We start from the raw sequence: 19,820 nt of genomic DNA, 5'->3' as shown, positions 1-19,820 counted from the left end.
GAAGGGGTAGGAAATACAAGTCATCTTGCCTTGGTGCTGCAATGGCCACAGAGGAAGTTTCTCAACTCTGCTCGAATGTTTCACCATGGTGTGGTCAGGAGGGTTGATTCAGGAAGAAGTCCTGTTACCCCATCAGTGAACCTGCACGTCATCTTCCGCTGCCATCGTGTGGAAGGTACCTGCAATCGCAACATCCATTCTCTCTTCCCCACTGCCATCAGGTCTTGTGAGACCACACCTGGAGTATTGCGTACAGGGGTCTCCTAATCTGAGGAAAGACATCTGCAACAGAGAAGGTCACCAGGATTACTGGGATGGCATGACATGAAGAAAGACTGGACTCGGCCCTAGAACAGCCAGTCAATGGGTATGTTAGCTTGCAAAAGGATTTGATAGGACTGCTATTGCAGTGTACAGGGTCTTGGTGAGTGGAGTATTGCGTACAGTTTTGGTCTCCTAATCTGAGGAAATACATTCTTGCCATAGAGGGAGTACAGAGAAGGTTCACCAGACTGATTCCTGGGATGGCATGACTTTCATATGAAGAAAGACTGGATAGACTCGGCATGTACACGCTAGAATTTAGAAGATTGAGAGGGGATCTTATAGAAACTTACAAAATTCTTAAGGGGTTGGACAGGCTAGATGCAGGAAGATTATTTCCCGATGTTGGGGAAGTCCAGAACTAGGGGTCACAGTTTAAGGATAAGAGGGAAGTCATTTATGTCCGAGATGTGAAAATCATTTTTTACAGGGAGTGGTGAATCTGTGGAAATCTCTGCCACAGGTGGTAGTTGAGGCCAGTTCGTTGGCTATATTTAAGAGGTAGTTAGATGTGGCCCTTGTGGCTAAAGGGATCAGAGGGTATGAAGAGAAGGCAGGGATGGGATACTGCGTTGCATCCAGCCATGATCATATTGAATGGCAGTGCAGGCTCGAAGGGCCGAATGGTCTACTCCTGCACCTATTTTCTATGTTTCTATCAGACTATTAAACACAACTTCAAACAAACTATGAATTATAACAGCCTATTGCACTCTATCTGTTTATTTATGTGTGTATATATATATTCGATGGTACATGGACACACTGATCTGATCTGTATTTATGTCTACAATATCCTGTGGTGCTGCAGCAAGCAAGAATTTCATTGTCCTATCTGGAACACATGACAATATACTCTCTTGACTTGACCCTTGCCTCCCTATCCCATGCTCTGAAACCTCTCACACCTCCCTAGTCGAAACATAGAAACATAGTAAAAATAGGTGCAGGAGTAGGCCATTCGGCCCTTTGTGTCAGCACCGCCATTCTATATAATCATCCCAAATCAGTACCCCGTTCCTGCTTTTTCCCCATAATCCCTTGCGTGAAGGATAGTGTTAGTGTGCGGACATTGCTGGTCGGTACGGACTCCGTGGGCCGAAGGGCCTGTTTCTGCGCTGTAGAAACATAGAAACATAGAAACATAGAAATTAGGTGCAGGAGTAGGCCATTCGGCCCTTCGAGCCTGCCCCGCCATTCAATATGATCATGGCTGATCATCCAACTCAGTATCCCGTACCTGCCTTCTCTCCATACCCTCTGATCCCCTTGGCCACAAGGGCCACATCTAACTCCCTCTCAAATATAGCCAATGAACTGGCCTCAACTACCCTCTGTGGCAGAGAGTATCTCTAAAAACCTCCAATTCTTTAGTTCAGTTTAGTTTAGAGATACTGCATGAAAACAGGCCCATCGGCCCACCGAGTCCGCGCCGACTAGCGATTCCCGCACACTTGACATTATCCTGCACGCATTAGGGACCATTTACAATTGTACCAAGCCAATTAACCTACAAACCCGTACATCGTTGGATTGGAGTGTGGGAGAAAACCGGAGATCCCCGAGAAAACCCACGCAGGTCATGGGGAGATCGTGTAAACTCTGTACAGCCAGCACCCGTGGTCAGGATCGAACCCGGGTCTCCTAAGCTGTGAGGCAGCAACTCTACTGCTGCACTGCCCTTGTCCATAGACAACAGTTCCAGAGACAGAGTCCAGTGTCCGAAATGGGGTAGAGGTGAATCGGACAGTGGTGGGGTTCAGGCACAGTCAACTTGGAAAGTTTGGAGTGCAGTAGCTCTGGCACAATGGTGTTGAATGCAGAGCTAAAATCAACAAACAGGATCCTCGCATAGGTCCCCTGCCGGTCTAGGTGCTGTGTCTAGGATGAAGTGCAGGCCCAGTTTGACTGCATCATCCACAGATCTATTGGCTCGAAATGCAAACTGCAGAGGGTCCAGCAGGGAGTTTGTGATATTTTTCAGCTTGGTCAGCACAAGCCTTTCGAGTGTCCTCATGACTACAGAGGTCAGCGTGACAGGCCTGTAGTCATTAAGACAAGTAACCCTTGCCTTTTTGGGTACAGGGACAATAGTGGAGACTTTGAAGCTGGCAGGGTCAATACATGTTTGCAGGGACTGGTTAAAAAATGTCTGTATAAATCATTGTTGGGCACAGAGCTTGAGAGTAGAGGGGGAAACATTGTCAGGTCCTGGAGGTTTCCAGCTCTTTTGTTCTTTTATTGTTGATGAAGTGATGTTGTTCAGCAAGGAGGATGTGGGTAATTGGGTGTGAAGTGGTGAATGTTGGGCGTAGAAGGGCCCAGTCTTTGCAGACTGAGATCAGGCTGTGAGTGGATATGAAGTGTTGGTTGGGGTAGGAAATGGTCCAGTCTTTTTCATACTGGAGTCTTGCCTTAAGTAGGTGTGAATGGGAATGGGAAGGAGAGAGGGTGCAGGGTCCATTCTTTGTAGACTGGGGTCTGGCTGTGTTTGTTGGGGAGGAGGGGAGGGTGTACCAGGGTTATGTTTCTGATTTTCGAACCTGCAGTAAAACTCATTCAGGTTGTTGGTCAGCTGAGGGGAGGGAGGGGGGCTTTCCTCTTGTAGCTGGTCATTTCTTGCAAGCCCTTCCAAACTGAAGAAGAGTCACTGGTTGAGAACTTGCTCCTCAACTTCTCAGAGTACCTTTCCTTGGCAGCTCTGATTCCTCTTGTCAACTTGTACTTGGCCTGCCTGTAGAGGTGTGCATCCCCGCTGCTGTAGGCCTCCTCTTTAGACTGTCGGAGCTGTCTAAGTTCTGCAGTGAACCAGGGCTTGCTGTTGTTGAACCAGGTCTGGGTCCTAGTTGGAATGAAACTGTCCTCGCAAAAGCTGACATATGTTGGTATAGTGTCTGTATACTCATCGAGGCTTGTGGTTGCTACCATGAACACATTCCAATCCGTGCAGTCAAAGCAGGATTGTAGGTTCTCAATGCCCTCGCTTGTCCATCTTTTCATTGTTCTGACCACAGGCTTAGCAGCTTTTAGTTTCTTCCTGTAGGTTGGAATAAGGTGAACTAGATACTAGACAATGATCAGATAGGCACCAAATGCTGGCGTAACTCAGTGGGACAGGCAGCATCTCTGGAGAGAAGGGCTGGGTGACATTTTAGGTCGACACCCTTCTTCAGACAAGAGTTTTACTTCAGCAATTGTGAGAGTCTGAGTCCTGGTCCGAGAACACTAACGCAATTATCAAGAAAGCTCATCAGCGCCTCTACTTCCTGAGAAGATTACGGAGAGTCGGTTTGTCAAGGAGGACTCTCTCTAACTTCTACAGGTGCACAGTAGAGAGCATGCTGACCGGTTGCATCGTGGCTTGGTTCGGCAACTTGAGGGCCCTGGAGAGGAAAAGACTACAAAAAGTAGTAAACACTGCCCAGTCCATCATCGGCTCTGACCTTCCTTCCATCGAGGGGATTTATCACAGTCGCTGCCTCAAAAAGGCTGGCAGTATCATCAAAGACCCACACCATCCTGGCCACACACTCATCTCCCTGCTACCTTCAGGTAGAAGGTACAGGAGCCTGAAGACTGCAACAACCAGGTTCAGGAATAGTTACTTCCCCACAGCCATCAGGCTATTAAACCTGGCTCGGACAAAACTCTGATTATTAATAACCCATTATCTGTTATTTGCACATTATCAGTTTATTTATTCATGTGTGTGTATATTTATATTATGGTATATGGACACACTGATCTGTTTTGTAGTAAATGCCTACTATGTTCTGTGTGCTGAAGCAAAGCAAGAATTTCATTGTCCTATACAGGGACACATGACAATAAACGCTCTTGAACTTGAACTTGAACTTGAGTCTCTGCCTCCCACGACCGCCGTGGGTGTGTTCGAGAATGTGATACATCTTCAGTGTCAGACTCAAAGCCTCTTGCTTCACACTATCGCCCTTTCTTATCGCCATTGTCGCATGAGAATCATCTTCCGTTGTGATGGTGAAACTTCCACACCTCGGGTTCCTTCCTGTTTTGCAGTAACTACACTCAGATGCTGAAGGGTCTGTGGAGTGATGAGATCTGGATTGCCGCTGAGCCGGTATGAAGAGAATTCTGCTGATAGCGCTGTTGAGTAAGTCTCGCTTACTTACGCCGTTTGATCCCCTCTTATTTGTGGGCAACTGATGGACGGGAGGGGTGCAGGGGAGGGAGGGAATGAGACGACTGTGAACTGAAAACATGCTGTACGTATAATTTGTAACAAGCTGGATAAACTGGCTTGGGAGGGGCACCTTGTCTCTGTGTTGAAAGATGTTGAAGTTTCGTTTAAGAAGACAGACACAAAATGCTGGAGTAACTCTCTGTTGATGTCTTGTTTTCACACCTTACCCTTCCTTATCTCTGACTGTCGGAAAACGGGTCTCGACCCAAAATGTCACCCATTCCTTCCCTCCAGAGAAATTGAACCGGGTCTCTGGTGCTGTGAGGCAGCAACTCTACCGCTGCGCCACCGTGCTGCCTAGTAAGGAATAAGTAACCATAAGGACTGTTTGAGTCAAATGAGCAATTTTCTCTTTCTTTCCTCACTCTCTCTAGTTTTGTACATCGTTTTTGTTTGGGGCAAACCTAATGATAAGAAACATGATCGCAATAATGGTAAGTAATGGGAATAACTAGAATGTTTCAAAATTTCATACCAAAATAATATTTCTATTTTACATAATATACCAAAATTATTACTTTTCAATAGATGCTGTTGAGTTCTAATTACAAGATATTCAACTTGTTATATAAAAAATACAAAATGCTGGAGTAACTCAGCGGGTCAGGCAGCATCTCTGGAGAAAAAGAATAGGTGACGTTTCAGGTCGAGATCCTTCTTCAGACCTATGACTATCTTCAGTCTGAAGAAAGTCCCGACCCGAAACATCATCTATTCTGTTTTCTCCAGAGATGCTGCCTGACCCGCTGAGTTACTCCAGCTACTTGTGTCTATGTTCAGTTTTAACCAGCATCTGCAGTTCCTTCCTATGGAGGGAAATGAGATGATGTTTCTGGTCGGGATCCTTCTTTAGACTGATGTTGTGGGGGGAGAAAGAGGGAAGGGAGAGGTGGGGGGCGGGATAGAGTCTGGGGAGTGATAGGTGGGTACAGGTGGGGGGGGGGGGGTCAACTGGCAGATGGGTGGAAATAGTGACAAAGGCCAAAGGTGAAGAGGAGACAAGAGGGGGAGGGGTGAAGGGGAGGGGGAGGGCAATGAGGAGGGGGAGGGAGAGGGAGTGATGAGAAAAGTGGAGGGGGATAGGGAGGGGGTGGGGGGGGGAGAGGGGGAGGGAGGGAGGGGGGGGGGCAGGAGGGATGTTGTAGGTTTAAAAGCGCAACATCATTCTTGTGTTACAGGAAAAGGTGGACCGACGGACAAACCAGGTAATGTGAGGGGGAGGATCAAGGGGGGGCTGAGGGTGGGAGAGGGAAGTGGGGCGCGGGAGGGGGTGATGTGCGAGAGGGGTGGTTGAGGGAGGGGGCTGCGTGAGAGAAAGGAGGTTTTGGAGGGAGAGGGAAGGGGAAGGAGGGGGCAGGGAGAGGACAGAGGGAGAGGGAGAGGTGGTTGTGGAGGGGACGGGAGACCAGGTAATGTGGGGGGGTGGGGGTTGTCAAGTATGTCGGGGGGGGGGGGGGGTCAGAGTGGGAAGTGGGAAGTGGGGAGATGGGGGGAGGGAGGGAAGTTGTGGGTTTTAAAGCTCAACGTCATTCTTGTGTTACAGGAAACAGTGGAAAGTCAAATAAACACAGTAATGAGGGGGAGAGGGGTCATGAGGGGGGTCATGAGGGGGTCATGAGGGGGGTCATGAGGGGGGTCACGAGGGGGGTCACGAGAGGGGGTCGAGGGGGGGTCACGAGGGGGTCACGAGGGGGGTCACGAGGGGGGTCATGAGGGGGGGTCATGAGGGGGGTCATGAGGGGGGGTCAGAGGGGGGGGTCATGAGGGGGGGTCCATGAGGGGGGGTTCATGAGGGGGGTCATGAGGGGGGTCATGAGGGGGGTTCATGAGGGGGGGTCGTGAGGGGGGGTCATGAGGGGGGTCACGAGGGGGGGGTCGAGGGGGGGGTCACGAGGGGGGGTCATGAGGGGGGTCACGAGGGGGGTCACATGAGGGGGGTCACGAGGGGGGTCATGAGGGGGGGTCATGAGGGGGGTCATGAGGGGGGGTCATGAGGGGGGGGGTCATGAGGGGGGTCATGAGGGGGGTCACGAGGGGGGTCACGAGGGGGGTCATGAGGGGGGTCATGAGGGGGGTCATGAGGGGGGGGTCGTGAGGGGGGGTCATGAGGGGGGTCGTGAGGGGGGTCGTGAGGGGGGGTCATGAGGGGGGGTCATGAGGGGGGTCATGAGGGGGGGGGTCATGAGGGGGGTCACGAGGGGGGTCATGAGGGGGGTCATGAGGGGGGTCATGAGGGGGGTCGTGAGGGGGGTCATGAGGGGGGGTCACGAGGGGGGGTCACGGGGGGTCATGAGGGGGGTCATGAGGGGGGGGTGTACGAGGGGAGGTCATGAGGGGGGTCGTGAGGGGGGTCATGAGGGGGGTCATGAGGGAGGGTCAGCAGAGGGTGGCTCTAAAAAAACCCTGCAAAGGTAACAAACTGGATGCAAATGCTCATTCCGTATCAGCCCTGCAGTTATCAGATCTCTGGTGCTAAACGGCAACACCCAAGCAGATTAAGATACAAACCTGTACACCTTTGGAGTGTGGGAGGAAACCGGAGCACCCGGAGAAAACCCACACAGGTCACGGGGAGAACGGACATCACCCGTAGTCAGGATCGAACCTGGGTCTCTGGCGCTGTTATGCCCCTGTCCCACTTAGGAAACCTGAACGGAAACCTCTGGAGACTTTGCGCCCCACCCAAGGTTTCCGTGCGGTTCCCGGAGGTTTTTGTCAGTCTCCCTAACTGCTTCCACTACCTGCAACCTCTGGCAACCACCTGCAACCTCCGGGAACCGCACAGAAACCTTGGGTGGGGCGCAAAGTCTCCAGAGGTTTCCGTTCAGGTTTCCTAAGTGGGACAGGGGCATAAGGCAGGTGGGTGGAAATAGTGACAAAGGCCAAAGGTGAAGAGGAAGACAAGAGGAGGAGGGGTGAAGGGGGAGGGGGAGGGGGAGGGGGAGGGAGAGGGGGGGGGATGAGGAAGTGGAGGTGGATGGGGAGGGGGGGGGGGGAGAAGGGGTGGGGGTGGGAGGGGAGGGAGGGGGGGGGGGGGGGGGGAGGTTGTTGTAGGTTTTAAGCGCAACATCATTCTTGTGTTACAGGGACAAACATCAGGTGGAGGGGACAGCACGAAGGGGGGGCGGAGAAAGTCAGGTAATGTGAGGGGAGCCATCAGGGGGGGCTTGAGGAGGGTGGAGAGAGGGAAGTGGGGCGCGGGAGGGGGTGATGTGCGAGAGGGGTGGTTGAGGGAGGGGGCTGCGTGAGTGAGAGAAAAGGAGGTTTTGGAGGGAGGGGAAGGGGGAAGGAGGGGGGGCAGGGAGAGGACAGAGGGAGAGGGAGAGGTGGTCGTGGAGGGGACGGGAGACCAGGTAATGTGGGGGGTGGGGTGTCAAGTATGTCGGGGGGGGGGGGGTCAGAGTGGGAGTGGGAAGTGGGAAGAGGGGGGGGAGGGAGGGAAGTTGTGGGTTTTAAAGCTCAACTTGTCATTCTTGTGTTACAGAAAAATGTCCGGGGAAACCAGGTAATAAGGGGGGGGGGGGGTGTCAAGGGGGGTGGGGGGGCTGAGGGGGGATGGGAATTTGGGTGAGGGAGGGGGTGTTGTGTGTGAGCTGTTGAGAGGGCGGGGGTTAGTTCAGGGGGGGCTGCAGGAGAGGGAGGAGGTTGGGGGGGGGAGGGGGGGGGAGGGGGTCGAGGAGGAGGGCTTGAGGCGGGGAGGGGGGGGATTATTTTGCCGTGCTGGATGTTCTTTTTGCTTAAAACTCATTGTGATTCTGTTACAGCGAGAGGTGATGTGCGGAAATCAGGTGAAGAGAGGGTTTCAAGGGGGAGGGGACGAGTTGGGGGCTGCGGGTGGGAGAGGGAAGTGGAACGTGGGAGAGGGGGTTGTGTAGGAGGGGTCGACAAGGCGGGGGGTAGTTTGGGGAGGGGGCTGCATGAGTGAGAGAGGAGGTTTGGGAGGGAGAGGGAGAGGACGGAGGGGGCAGGGAGAGGACGGAGGTGTAGAGGGAGGGAGAGGGAGAGGGGGTCAGGGAGGGGACTGCGAGCAGGTAATGTGGGGGAGATATAGGGATAATTTCTGCACACTTCGTGTGTGTACATGTCTTTTATTCTGAATAAAGTGAACTTTGATTTTAACATTTGTAACTAGTAAAAATGTTGATCAGGTGTGAAACAGCTCGACATTGCTGGCCTATCTATGACAAGATCACTATCACCTCCCCTCCCCTCCCTCCCTCTCCCTACCCCTCCCTCCACCCCCTCTTCCTCTCCCACCCCCTCCCTCCCCCTCGAGAAGGGTCTCGACCCGAAACGTCACCCATTCCTTCTCTCCAGTGATGTTGCCTGTCGAGACCCTTGTTCAGACTGAGGGTCAGGGCACAGGGAAAACGTACAGTCTCATCTTTTCTCTTTCATACAGATGTAAATCCATGTGTTGACGAGGAAGGGGAGGGGAGGGGGTGGGAGGGAGGGAGAAGGGGTGGGAGATTGCAGGAGGGATGTTGTAGGTTTAAAGCTCATCTTGTCATTCTTGTGTTACAGGGAACTGTAAAAAGGATAAGACACGAGGTAATGTTGGGGGGGGGTGGGGGGGGGGGGGATATGAGGTTGGGGTGGTGGGGGATAAATCCATTTATCCAAGACAATATTTGTGGTATTTGTTGTGCGCCCCACCCAAGGTTTCCATGCGGTTCCCGGAGGTTTTTGTCAGTCTCCCTACCTGCTTCCACTACCTGCAACCTCCGGCAACCACCTGCAACCACCGGGAACTGCACGGAAACCTTGGGCGGGGTGCAAAGTCTCCAGAGGTTTCCGTTCAGGTTTCCTAAGTGGGACAGGGGTATAAGGCAGCAACTCTTTTAATCTTTTTCACTCAGAGGGCAGGGTGGTGGATTAAATGGAACGAGCTGCCAGAGGAGATAGCTGAGTCAGATACTTATCTGCTCTAAACTCCATTAACCATTCCTCAGTCCACTTGCCCAACTGATCAAGATCCCCGCTGTAATTTAGGATAACTATCTTCGCTGTGTACAATACCACCCACTTTAGTTTCATCCACAAACGTACTAATCACCGAACCGCAAATGCCGGTTTAAATAGACGCAAACAGCTGGAGTAACTCAGCGGGCCAGGCAGCATCGCTGGAGATAAGGATTGGATGACGTTTCGGGTCGAGACCCTTCTTCAGACTGCAGTCCTCAGAACTTGAGACCCTTCTTCAAACTGAGAGTCAGGGGAAAGGGAAACGTACTTGGTCGTGATTTGTACATTCTCATCTTCTCTCTTTTATACAGGTGAACATATATGTGTGTTAGAAAGGAATATGTGTGATGAAAATGACAGCTGTCGTCCTAGGGGCAAAGATCACATCTGCATCTGTAACTCAGATAAACCACCAGCGGGTCGTTCTCAAAAACCCTGCATAGGTAACAAACTGGATCAAAATGTTCATTCCGTATCAGACCTGCCGTTATCAGATCTCTGGTGTGGGGGGTGTGTGCGTGGGTGGGTGATGTGGGGTGGGGGGGGGCAAACGACACTCGCTGGGCTATTTTCCCCCTCGAAATTAGTTTATTTTAGATTTTTTGTTCAGAGATACAGCGCGGAAACCGGCCCTTCAGCCCACCGAGTCCGCAGCGGCCAGCGATCCCCGCACATTAACACTATCCTACACACACCAGGGACAATTTACAACATTACTGATGCCAATCAAACTACAAAACCTACATTGATACCAAGCCAATTAACCTGTAATCCTGCACGTCTTTGGAGTGTGGGGGGGTGGGGTGGGGGGGGAACCGGAGATCTGGGAGAAAACCCACCAGGTTCACGGGGAGAACGTGCAAACTCCGTACAGACAGCGCCCGTAGTTGGGATCGAACCCGTGTCTCTGGCGCTGTGAGGCAGCAACTCCACCACTGCGCCACTGGGTTTGGACCTGAAGTGTCCTCTCCAAGGTGTTTGTTTTGTACAGAGAGTGGCGGGTGTGTGTAAATGCTGCCGGTGGTGGTGGAGGCAGCTACAATGCTGGAGTAACTCAGCGGGTCAGGCAACATCTCTGGAAAGAAGGAATGGGCGGCGTTTCGGGTCGAGATCCTTCTTCTTAATGCCAGAGGCCCGGGTTCGATCCTGACCTCGGGTGCTGCCTATGTGGAGTCTGCCCGTTCTCCCTGTGACCGCGTGGCTTTCCTCCGGGTGCTCCGGTTTCCTCCCACATCCCAAAGACCAGCAGGTTTGCAGGAACAACATTCTTTGTTTTGCATACAATAAACAAGGTATGTAAAGAGTGGCCATGCAAAGGGCGCAGACGTGTTCGATGTAGTCCCCAATGATCCGTCTTTGTTCTCTGTGTGTGCCCGTCCCATCTCCGGCACCCAGTACTCACCAGCCGTCTGGTTGCACTTGGCTCGGCAACGCTTCGGTAACGGTCGCGGGTGACTTATTGTTGAATTCTCTTTACTTTGCAGTTTTAAAATGCCCTTCAGACGAGGACGACGCAAAATGTCCAAAAAGCTCGGTACGTGAGCACGGCTTCTCTGATCAGTTCAGCCTATTTTGTGCGGAGATATCAAATCCACGGCAGAGCTGGCCTCTCAGCTCCTCAATAAATACAAGGCTGATTTGTTCAGTATCCACAAACTCCACATTCCTTCCTCCCCTTCCCTTACACCCCCCCTCCCCCTCCTTCCCCTGTTGTTTTCCACACCTATATCCCCCCCATTCCCACCCACCTCCGTTTCCCCCATCTTCCACTTTTCACCAACCCCCCTCCCCATAATTTCCCACCTGTATTACCTATATCAATACCAATATTAATATAACAGTAATATGATTGAGGCCAGTAATTATTATTATTAAGATCAATAGTCATAATAATAATTAATATTATTAATGGTCACGGTGGCACAGCGGTATAGTCATGCCTGGCCTTATAAGCGCTTGCAGCACACCTGGTGCGATCCTCCACTATGGGCGCTGTCTGTAAGTTTGTAATTACTCTCCCCGTGTGGTCACGGTGGCACAACGGTAAAGACGTGCAGGTTTGTAGGTTCATGGCCTTGGTGTAAATGTACAGCGCTTGCAGGATAGTGGTAGCGTGCCTCATCGCTGGGCGATGCGGTCGGTGTACGGAGGGCCTGTTTCCGCGCTGTCTCCCTAAACTAACCCAAACTGACCTGCAAGTGGAAGGAACTGCTGTTGGAATCGATGTTCAGTTTTGCTGGAGAACAGTCCAAAGACCTGGAGCAGGTTTAGGCGACATTTCATTGGCTTCAGACTGTGGGGGTGGGAGGGGAGAAAGGAAGGAAAAAGGGTAGGTGAGGAGGATAGTGTTAGGGGGGGGGGGGGCTGGGATCGATGCGGGACCCTTGCTGGGCCTCCCCTTCCTTAAGGGTCTCCTCCCATCCCCCCCGCCCTCAGGCCCTCCTCCCCTATTTCTTCCTTCTCCCCTCCCACCCCCCCCACAGTAAACGGTCCGAAATGTCGCCTATTTTCTTCGCTCCATAGATGCTGCTGCACCCGCTGAGTTAAACTACAAGTTAATTTAGATATTAACATTAATATTTTAACTATATTATACTAAATAACTATATTTATTAACTATTAATTACCCATATCTACATATCTATATTATTTGAGGAAACACTTTTTCACCCAGAGAGTTGTGAATCTGTGGAATTCTTTGCCACAGAAGGCAGTGGAGGCCAATTCACGGAATGTTTTCAAGAAGGTTGGATTTAGCTAATAGGGCTAATGGAATCAAGGGATATGGGGAGAAAGCAGGAACGGGGTACTGATTCTGGATGATCAGCCATGATCAAATTGGATGGCAGTTCTGGCTCGAAGGGCTGAATGGCCTAAACCTATTTTCTATGTTTCTAACATATTACCTACACTAATTCATTAACTTTCTTCATTATCTGTACATAGGTGATTTATTACCAACATTACCTACCATTTCCCACCTCCCCCCCCCCTCACTTTTCAATATCCCCCCCCCGACACTTCTTTGTAGTCTATGATCGGTTTTCCTGTCGGCTGGGTGTCTTCCTCCTGTGTCTAAAAAAATATTCCCTCTTATCTCATGGTTCATTCTCATGCACTCTTCTTGCTTTGCAAACACTCTTAAGTTTATCTTTGCCCCAGCTACTGTAGCTACGCCCTGCGACCTAAACACTTCCGTAAATGTGGAGAGGTCACGGGCAGAACGTGCAAACTCCGCACAGACAGCACCCGCAGTCAGGATCAAACCCAGGTCTCTGGCACTGCAAGCGATCCCCGCACATTAACACTATCCCACACACACCAGGGACAATTTACAATTTTACCAAAGCCAATTAGCCTACAAACCTTTGTACGCCTTTGGAGTGTGGGAGGAAACCGGAGCACCCGGAGAAAACCCACACAGGTCACAGGGAGAGCGTACAAACTGAATACATGCAGTCAAGATTAAACCCGGGTCTCTGGTGCTGTAAGACAGCAACTCTACCGCTGTGCCACCGTGCCGCCCCAAATATGTATACATATAACAAGCCACTCAACTTCCTTACAATTTTAAATATTTCCAACATCAGGATCTACCCTATTTGTGTAGCAGGAACGGCAGATGCTGATTTAAACGGGAGATAGACGCAAAAAGCTGGAGTAACCCAGTGGGGCAGGCAGCATCTCTGGAGAGAAAGATTGGTGACGTTTCGGGTCAAGACCCTTCATCAGGCTTGTCAGGGAAAAGGGAATCTAGAGAGATATAGTGCTGTAGAGATATGCAACAAATGAATGAAAGAAATGTAACGATGATGAAGGGAACAGGCCATTGCCAGCTGTTTGTGAGGTGAGAACGAGTAGCTGATGTGACGGGTGGGGGAGGGATGGAAAGAAAGGGAATGCAGGTTTTAAAAAATATATTTTTATTAGATGCAAACATATTATGGTAAAATATAATTACGTATTATAGTAAAAAAAATTCATGTATATCAATCATACATTATTAACATTTTCAATTGTGGATTGATTCTGCTTCTAGTTTATTTTTATATAGATAGTAAATAAGAGAGAAAGAGAGAGAAAAAACGAGGATTACAAATGTCAAAAAAGAAAAAAAGAGTGGAATGAATTATTAATAATACGTCGTTGGAGATAGGTTCGTGAATTATAAAGTATAACTTTTCATCGAGTTTCATCTAGTTTTACAAGATTCTTGATTAGTACGGGTGTCCGGGGTTATGTGAAGAAGGCAGGAGAATGGGGTTAGGAGAGATAGATCAGCCATGATTGAATGGCGGAGTAGACTTGATGGGCCGAATGGCCTAATTCTGCTCCTATCACTTATGAGCTGATGAACCCACAGTGACTCCTGGAAGAGGCTAGGGCCACGATCAGGAATGAATAAGTTTATTGGCCAAGTATTCACATACAGGGGAATTTGCCTTGGTGCTCTGCCCACAAGTGACAACATTACATACAGTGACAGTTTGGAAAGACACAACAAACATTAAACAATAATAATAAATGCAGACTTGCTAATTCTCTGTTTAATCTCTTTTCCCATTTCATTCAGCAGAGGAAGAAGAAAGGCGAAGAGTACTTCTGTATTATCCATGGGGTTGCATCTGCCTTCGATAATGATTGTCGACAATACAAGCAGAATGGTTCCAGTGAACAGCAGTGGTTGGTGAGTGAGGTGAAGGTTTCTCCCATGTCTCGTTGGTCTCAAGCTAAACAACCCTTTGCTCAATCTGAAGATAGACACAAAATGCTGGAGTAATTCAGCGGGACAGGCAGCAACTCTGGAGAGAAGGAATGGGCGACATTTCGCGTTGAGACCCTTCAAGAGTCTCGACCCGAAACATCGCCCATTCCTTCTCTCCAGAGATGCTGCCTCACATGCTAAGTTCTTATGCCCCTGTCCCACTTAGGAAACCTGAACGGAAACCTCTGGAGACTTTGCGCCCCACCCAAGATTTCCGTGTGGTTCCCGGAGGTTGCAGGTGGTTGCCGGAGGTTGCAGGTAGTGGACGCAGGTAGGGAGACTGACAAAAACTCCCGGGAACCTCCGGGAAACCTTCGGTGGGGCGCAAAGTCTCCAGAGGTTTCTGTTCAGGTTTTCTAAGTGGGACTGGGGCATAACTCCAGTATTTTGTGTCTACAAGTCTACAAGGGATATGGGGAGAAGGCAGGCACGGGTTATTGATTGGGGACGATCAGCCATGATCACAATGAATGGCGGTGATGGCTTGAAGGCCTGAATGGCCTCCTCCTGCACCTATTGTCTATGTTTCTATGAAATATGTGATGCTGTTCCTCCAATTTGCGTTCAGCCTCATTCTGACAGTGGGGGACACCTAGGACAGAAAGGTCTGTGTAGGAATGGGAAGGAGAATTAAAGTGTCCAGCAACCGGGAGATTAGGTAGGTTCAGGCGGGCTGAGCGAAGGTGTTTCACGAAACGATCGTCCAGTCTGCGTTTGGTTTCGCATCTATAGTATAGACTCTGTGCATCTACCCGATCTATTCCTCTCATGATTTTATACACCTCTATAAGATCACCCTTCATCCTCCTGCGCTCCAAGGAATATTCTAAATTATCTCAATGGTGGCCGACTAGGAAAAGGGGAGATGCAGCGAGACCTGGGTGTCATGGTACACCAGTCATTGAAGGTAGGCATGCAGATGCAGCAGGCAGTGAAGAAAGCGAATGGTATGTTAGCTTTCATAGCAAAAGGATTTGAGTATAGGAGCAGGGAGGTTCTACTGCAGTTGTACAGGGTCTTGGTGAGACCACACCTGGCGTATTGCGTACAGTTTTGGTCTCCAAATCTGAGGAAGGACATTATTGCCATAGAGGGAGTGCAGAGAAGGTTCACCAGACTGATTCCTGGGATGTCAGGACTGTCTTATGAAGAAAGACTGGATAGACTTGGTTTATACTCTCTAGAATTTAGGAGATTGAGAGGGGATCTTATAGAAATTTACAAAATTCTTAAGGGGTTGGACAGGCTAGACGCGGGAAGATTGCTCCCGATGTTGGGGAAGTCCAGGACAAGGGGTCACAGCTTAAGGATAAGGGGGAAATCCTTTAAAACCGAGATCTTCTCATCTTTTTTCACACAGAGAGTGGTGAATCTCTGGAACTCTCTGCCGCAGAGGGTAGTCGAGGCCAGTTCATTGGCTATATTTAAGAGGGAGTTAGATGTGGCCCTTGTGGCTAAGGGGATCAGAGGGTATGGAGAGAAGGCAGGTACGGGATACTGAATTGGATGATCAGCCATGATCATATTGAATGGCGGTGCAGGTTCGAAGGGCCGAATGCACCTAATTTCTATATTTCTATGTTTCTATGAATAGTCCCAGTCTGCTCAACCACTCCCTATAGCTCCCACCCTCTAGTCCTGGCAACATCCTTGTAAATCATCTCTGTTGTACCCTTTCCAGCTTGGTAACATCTTGCCTATAACATGGTGCCCAAACCCAACACCATACTCTAAATGACGCCTCACCAACGTCATATACAAGTGCTACATGCCATGACTCAATAGTTTAGTTTGGAGATATGGCGCAGAAACGGGCCCTTTGGCCCACCGAGGCTGCACTGCCCAGCGATCCCCGCACACTAACACTATCCTACACACACTAGGGATAATTTACAATCTTTGTCGAAGCCAATAAACCTACAAAACTGCGGTGCGTGTGGGAGGAAACCAGAGCACCCGGAGAAAAACCCACGCGGTCACAAGGGGAACGTGCAAACTCCGTGCAGACAGCATCCGTAGTCAGGATGGAACTCTACCGCTCCAACAACTTACGAACCAGTACAACACAGAGGGAGCATCTCTGGAGAACATGGAGAGGTGACGTTTTGAATCTGGGGCTCTTCTTCAGTTTGAACGCATCCATCACCTTTTTTTCTTCACAGAATATATCGGGGGAAATCGACCAGATCATGGGGGACACGGAAAAGTGGAATGATATGGAGGAGGATCTACGCAGGAATTCCAGCTGCCTTCTGATGGATGCTCTGGAGAATGCCATGCATATGGCTGCTATGAATCTGGACCAGGAACGATATGACTTAACCATGGATAACTTTGGTAGGGCCGCACCAACCTGTAACCCATTGAGCGACCATTCGGCCCATCAAGTCTACTCCGCCATTCAATCATGGCGGATCTATTCCTAACCCCATTCTCCTGCCTTAGTTCTCCCCATAACCCTTGACACCCGCACTAATCAGGAACCTGTTAGTTTAGTTTATTGTCACGTATACCGGAGTACAGTGATAATATATTCTTGTTTGTTGTGTGTTATCCAGTCAGCGGAAAGATTATACATAGAGTCATGCAGCATTGAAACGGGCCCATCGGCCCAACTTTCCCACACCGACCAACATGTCCCATCTGTGCTTTGGCCCATATCTTCCAAACCTGTCCGATCCATATAGACAGCACCCGTAGTAATGCCCCTGTCCCACTTAGGAAACCTCTGGAGACTTTGCGCCCCTCCTAAGGTTTCCGTGCGGTTCCCGGAGGTTGCAGGTGGTTGCCAGAGGTTGCAGGTAGTGGAAGCAGGTAGGGAGACTGACAAAAACCTCCGGGAACCGCACGGAAACCTTGGGTGGGGCACAAAGTCTCCAGAGGTTTCCGTTCAGGTTTCCTAAGTGGGACAGGGGCATAAGGATCAAAGTTGGGTCTCTGGCGATGAAAGGCAGCAACTCTACCACTGCGCCACCGTGCCGACCTTAAAAGGGGCAACATTTAACACAGATATATGGACATTCTTTATACACAGAGGTGCCTGGAACCCGCTGCCAGGGATTAAGGTAGGGTGGAGGCAGATATGATCGTGGCGTTTCAGAGGTGGGGAATGGAGGGATGAGGATCATGTGCGGGAAGATAAGAGTTGGTCTTGGCATCAGGTTCAGCACAGACGTTGTGGGCAGAAGGGCCTGTTCTAGTTGGATTACTGTTCCATCTTCTACGTCCTGTGTTTCAGAAATGGAAATGCAAGTTCTCAAGGACAAGAAAATTGATGTCAATGGAACAGTGACACTGTTGGCCAATGAGAATAAGATGGAATTCCACTGGGAAACACAGAATTCGAAATCCACCTCTGGTAAGATCCTCCCTCAGTGAGAAGATACAGTAAAGATGCAATCCTTGCATATCCTGTGTAGTTTAGGGGTATAGTTTAGTTTAGGGATACAGCGAAGAAACAGGCCCTTCGGCCCACAGTGATCCCAACACACTAATACTATCCCACACACATTAGGAAAAATTTATAATTTTAACAAAGCCAATTAACCTGCCAACCTAAGATAGACACCAAAAGTTGGAGTAACTCAGCGGGACAGGCAGCATCTCTGGGGAGAAGGAATGGGTGACGTTTCGGGTCAAGACCCTTCTTCAGACTGGTTAGAGATAAGAGAAACGAGAGATATAAACGATGAGGTAGAGAGATAAAGAACAATGAATGAAAGATATGCAAAAAGTAATTATACCAAAGGACACAGGCCATTGTTAGCTGTATGTTGGGTGAAAACGAGAAGCTGGTGCTACTTGGGTGTGGAGAGGGATAGAGAGGGAGGGAATGCCGAGGCTATTTGAAGTGGGAGAAATTAATTTTTATACCACTGGTCATTCAACCTACAAACCTGTACGTCTTTGGAGTTTAGAGATACAGCGCGGAAACAGGCCATTCGGCCCGCCGAGTCCGCGCCGACCAGCGATTCCGCACACAAACACTATCCTAACACACTAGGGACAATTTACAATTTTACCAAAGCCAATTAACCTACAAATCTTTGGACTGTGGGAGGAAACTGAAACTCCCGGAGAAAACCCACGCAGGTCACGGGGAGAACGTACAAACTCCGTACAGACAGCACCCATTGTCAGGATCGAACCCGGGTCTCTGGTGCAGTGAGGCAGCAACTCTACCGCTGCTCCACCGTGCTGCCCCTCGATCAGATATGACGCGCTGAGGGACTTCTACAAAGGTAACGTTTCCGGTCTTGCCCCCAAACAGAGTTTGCGGCAATCTCCTTCCTCGCTTGCCAGAAGCTGGGCTCGCTCCTGGAGGTGAAAGAGCTGGAGATGGCGAACAAGAAGTTCGGGAGGGAGTCCTTGCAGATGAATTCCAACTTGTTGATGGCCGTCATGACCACAACCAGCCAGAAGCTTCAGAACATCACCTTCACCATCAAAAACAATGAGGTGCTGACAGTGATTATTGGGGACTCACACACAGGGCAATGTACAATGGATGTTACAGCGAGGGCTGTATCAATGTTACACTGTGCGGTGTATCAGTGAGGGGGGTATCAGTGTTGGTTAGGCGCGTGTGTTTGGGTGTGTGGCACTACAGTAAGATATGGAAGGTTTATCGGTGCTGGTGAGGGAGGGAGTGATTAGATTTTGAGATCGTTAGATCATAAGCAATAGGAGCAGAATTAGGCCATTCGGCCCATCAAGTCTTCTCTGCCATTCAATCATGGCTGATCTATCTCTCCCTCCCAACCCCATTCTCCTGCCTTCTCCCCGTAACCCCTAACACCCATTACTGAAGAAGGGTCTCGACCCGAAACGTCACCCATTCCTTCTCTCCAGCGATGCTGCCTGTCCCGCTGAGTTACTCCAGCTTGACATCATTTTTACCATGTGATGATCTTTCCACACATCGGTAGTGGTTGTTGGCTCAAGAGTAACTCGGGAGAGGAACTTGGTACATTGCAGAAATGAGAAGTAAACGGCAAACTTAGACATACACGTGGGAACTCGTTTAAACTCGTGAACATAAACTTGGAATCTCGTAGACAACCACGAGTTTGATTTTTTCTTTCACTGGGGATGACTCATGGCTGGACTCACACCGTGAGACAGGGCCATTACTCCAGCTTTTTGTGTTTGTCACCTGTACTGAGCAATGTTGCTGTTGACTGAGTCTCTGTGTTTGCGCGGCTGCCTTTGCCCGGCTGCAGGAGGACGTGGATGAATACACCGTGTGCGTTTACCTGCGCGAGGCCAACGACAGGATATTCTGGTCGACCCAGGGCTGCAGCAAGTCGCAGTCTAACCGCTCCCACACCACCTGCAGCTGCAGCCACCTCAGCAGGTTTGCCGTGCTGGTCGCCCTGTACAAGGTGGAGGTGAGAACCCGCGCCAAGGGACCTGGGGTGGGGGGAGGAGGAGAGAGGGTGGACATGGGCTGGGGACCCGCACAAGCTGCGTCAAGCTGCACACCAGCAGCCCTGCTGGTAAACGATGCAGCCCAGCTGGGAACTGCAGGCCCATGAGATACAGACC

The 19,820-nt window shown here is 50.2% G+C and overlaps 1 protein-coding gene across 1 annotated transcript in view; it reads left to right on the top strand.

The window, feature by feature from the left end:
- The first annotated feature begins 9,825 nt into the window (after positions 1–9,825).
- Positions 9,826–19,820, top strand: part of LOC129714445 (adhesion G protein-coupled receptor E5-like) — a 24,692-nt gene continuing 14,697 nt past the window's right edge. Inside the window, exons 1-7 of the mRNA XM_055664037.1 lie at positions 9,826–9,951; positions 10,993–11,042; positions 14,085–14,195; positions 16,436–16,610; positions 17,512–17,631; positions 18,544–18,731; positions 19,496–19,663. Coding sequence (XP_055520012.1) covers positions 9,849–9,951; positions 10,993–11,042; positions 14,085–14,195; positions 16,436–16,610; positions 17,512–17,631; positions 18,544–18,731; positions 19,496–19,663 — 915 coding nt within the window. The 5' untranslated portion in view covers positions 9,826–9,848. The remainder of the gene's footprint in view (positions 9,952–10,992; positions 11,043–14,084; positions 14,196–16,435; positions 16,611–17,511; positions 17,632–18,543; positions 18,732–19,495; positions 19,664–19,820) is intronic.

The sequence above is a fragment of the Leucoraja erinacea genome, chromosome 39 (assembly GCF_028641065.1).
Source record: "Leucoraja erinacea ecotype New England chromosome 39, Leri_hhj_1, whole genome shotgun sequence".
NCBI lineage: Eukaryota > Metazoa > Chordata > Chondrichthyes > Rajiformes > Rajidae > Leucoraja > Leucoraja erinaceus.
The sequence above is the reverse complement of the archived record's forward strand: the minus strand, read 5'-3'. Positions and strand labels throughout refer to the sequence as shown.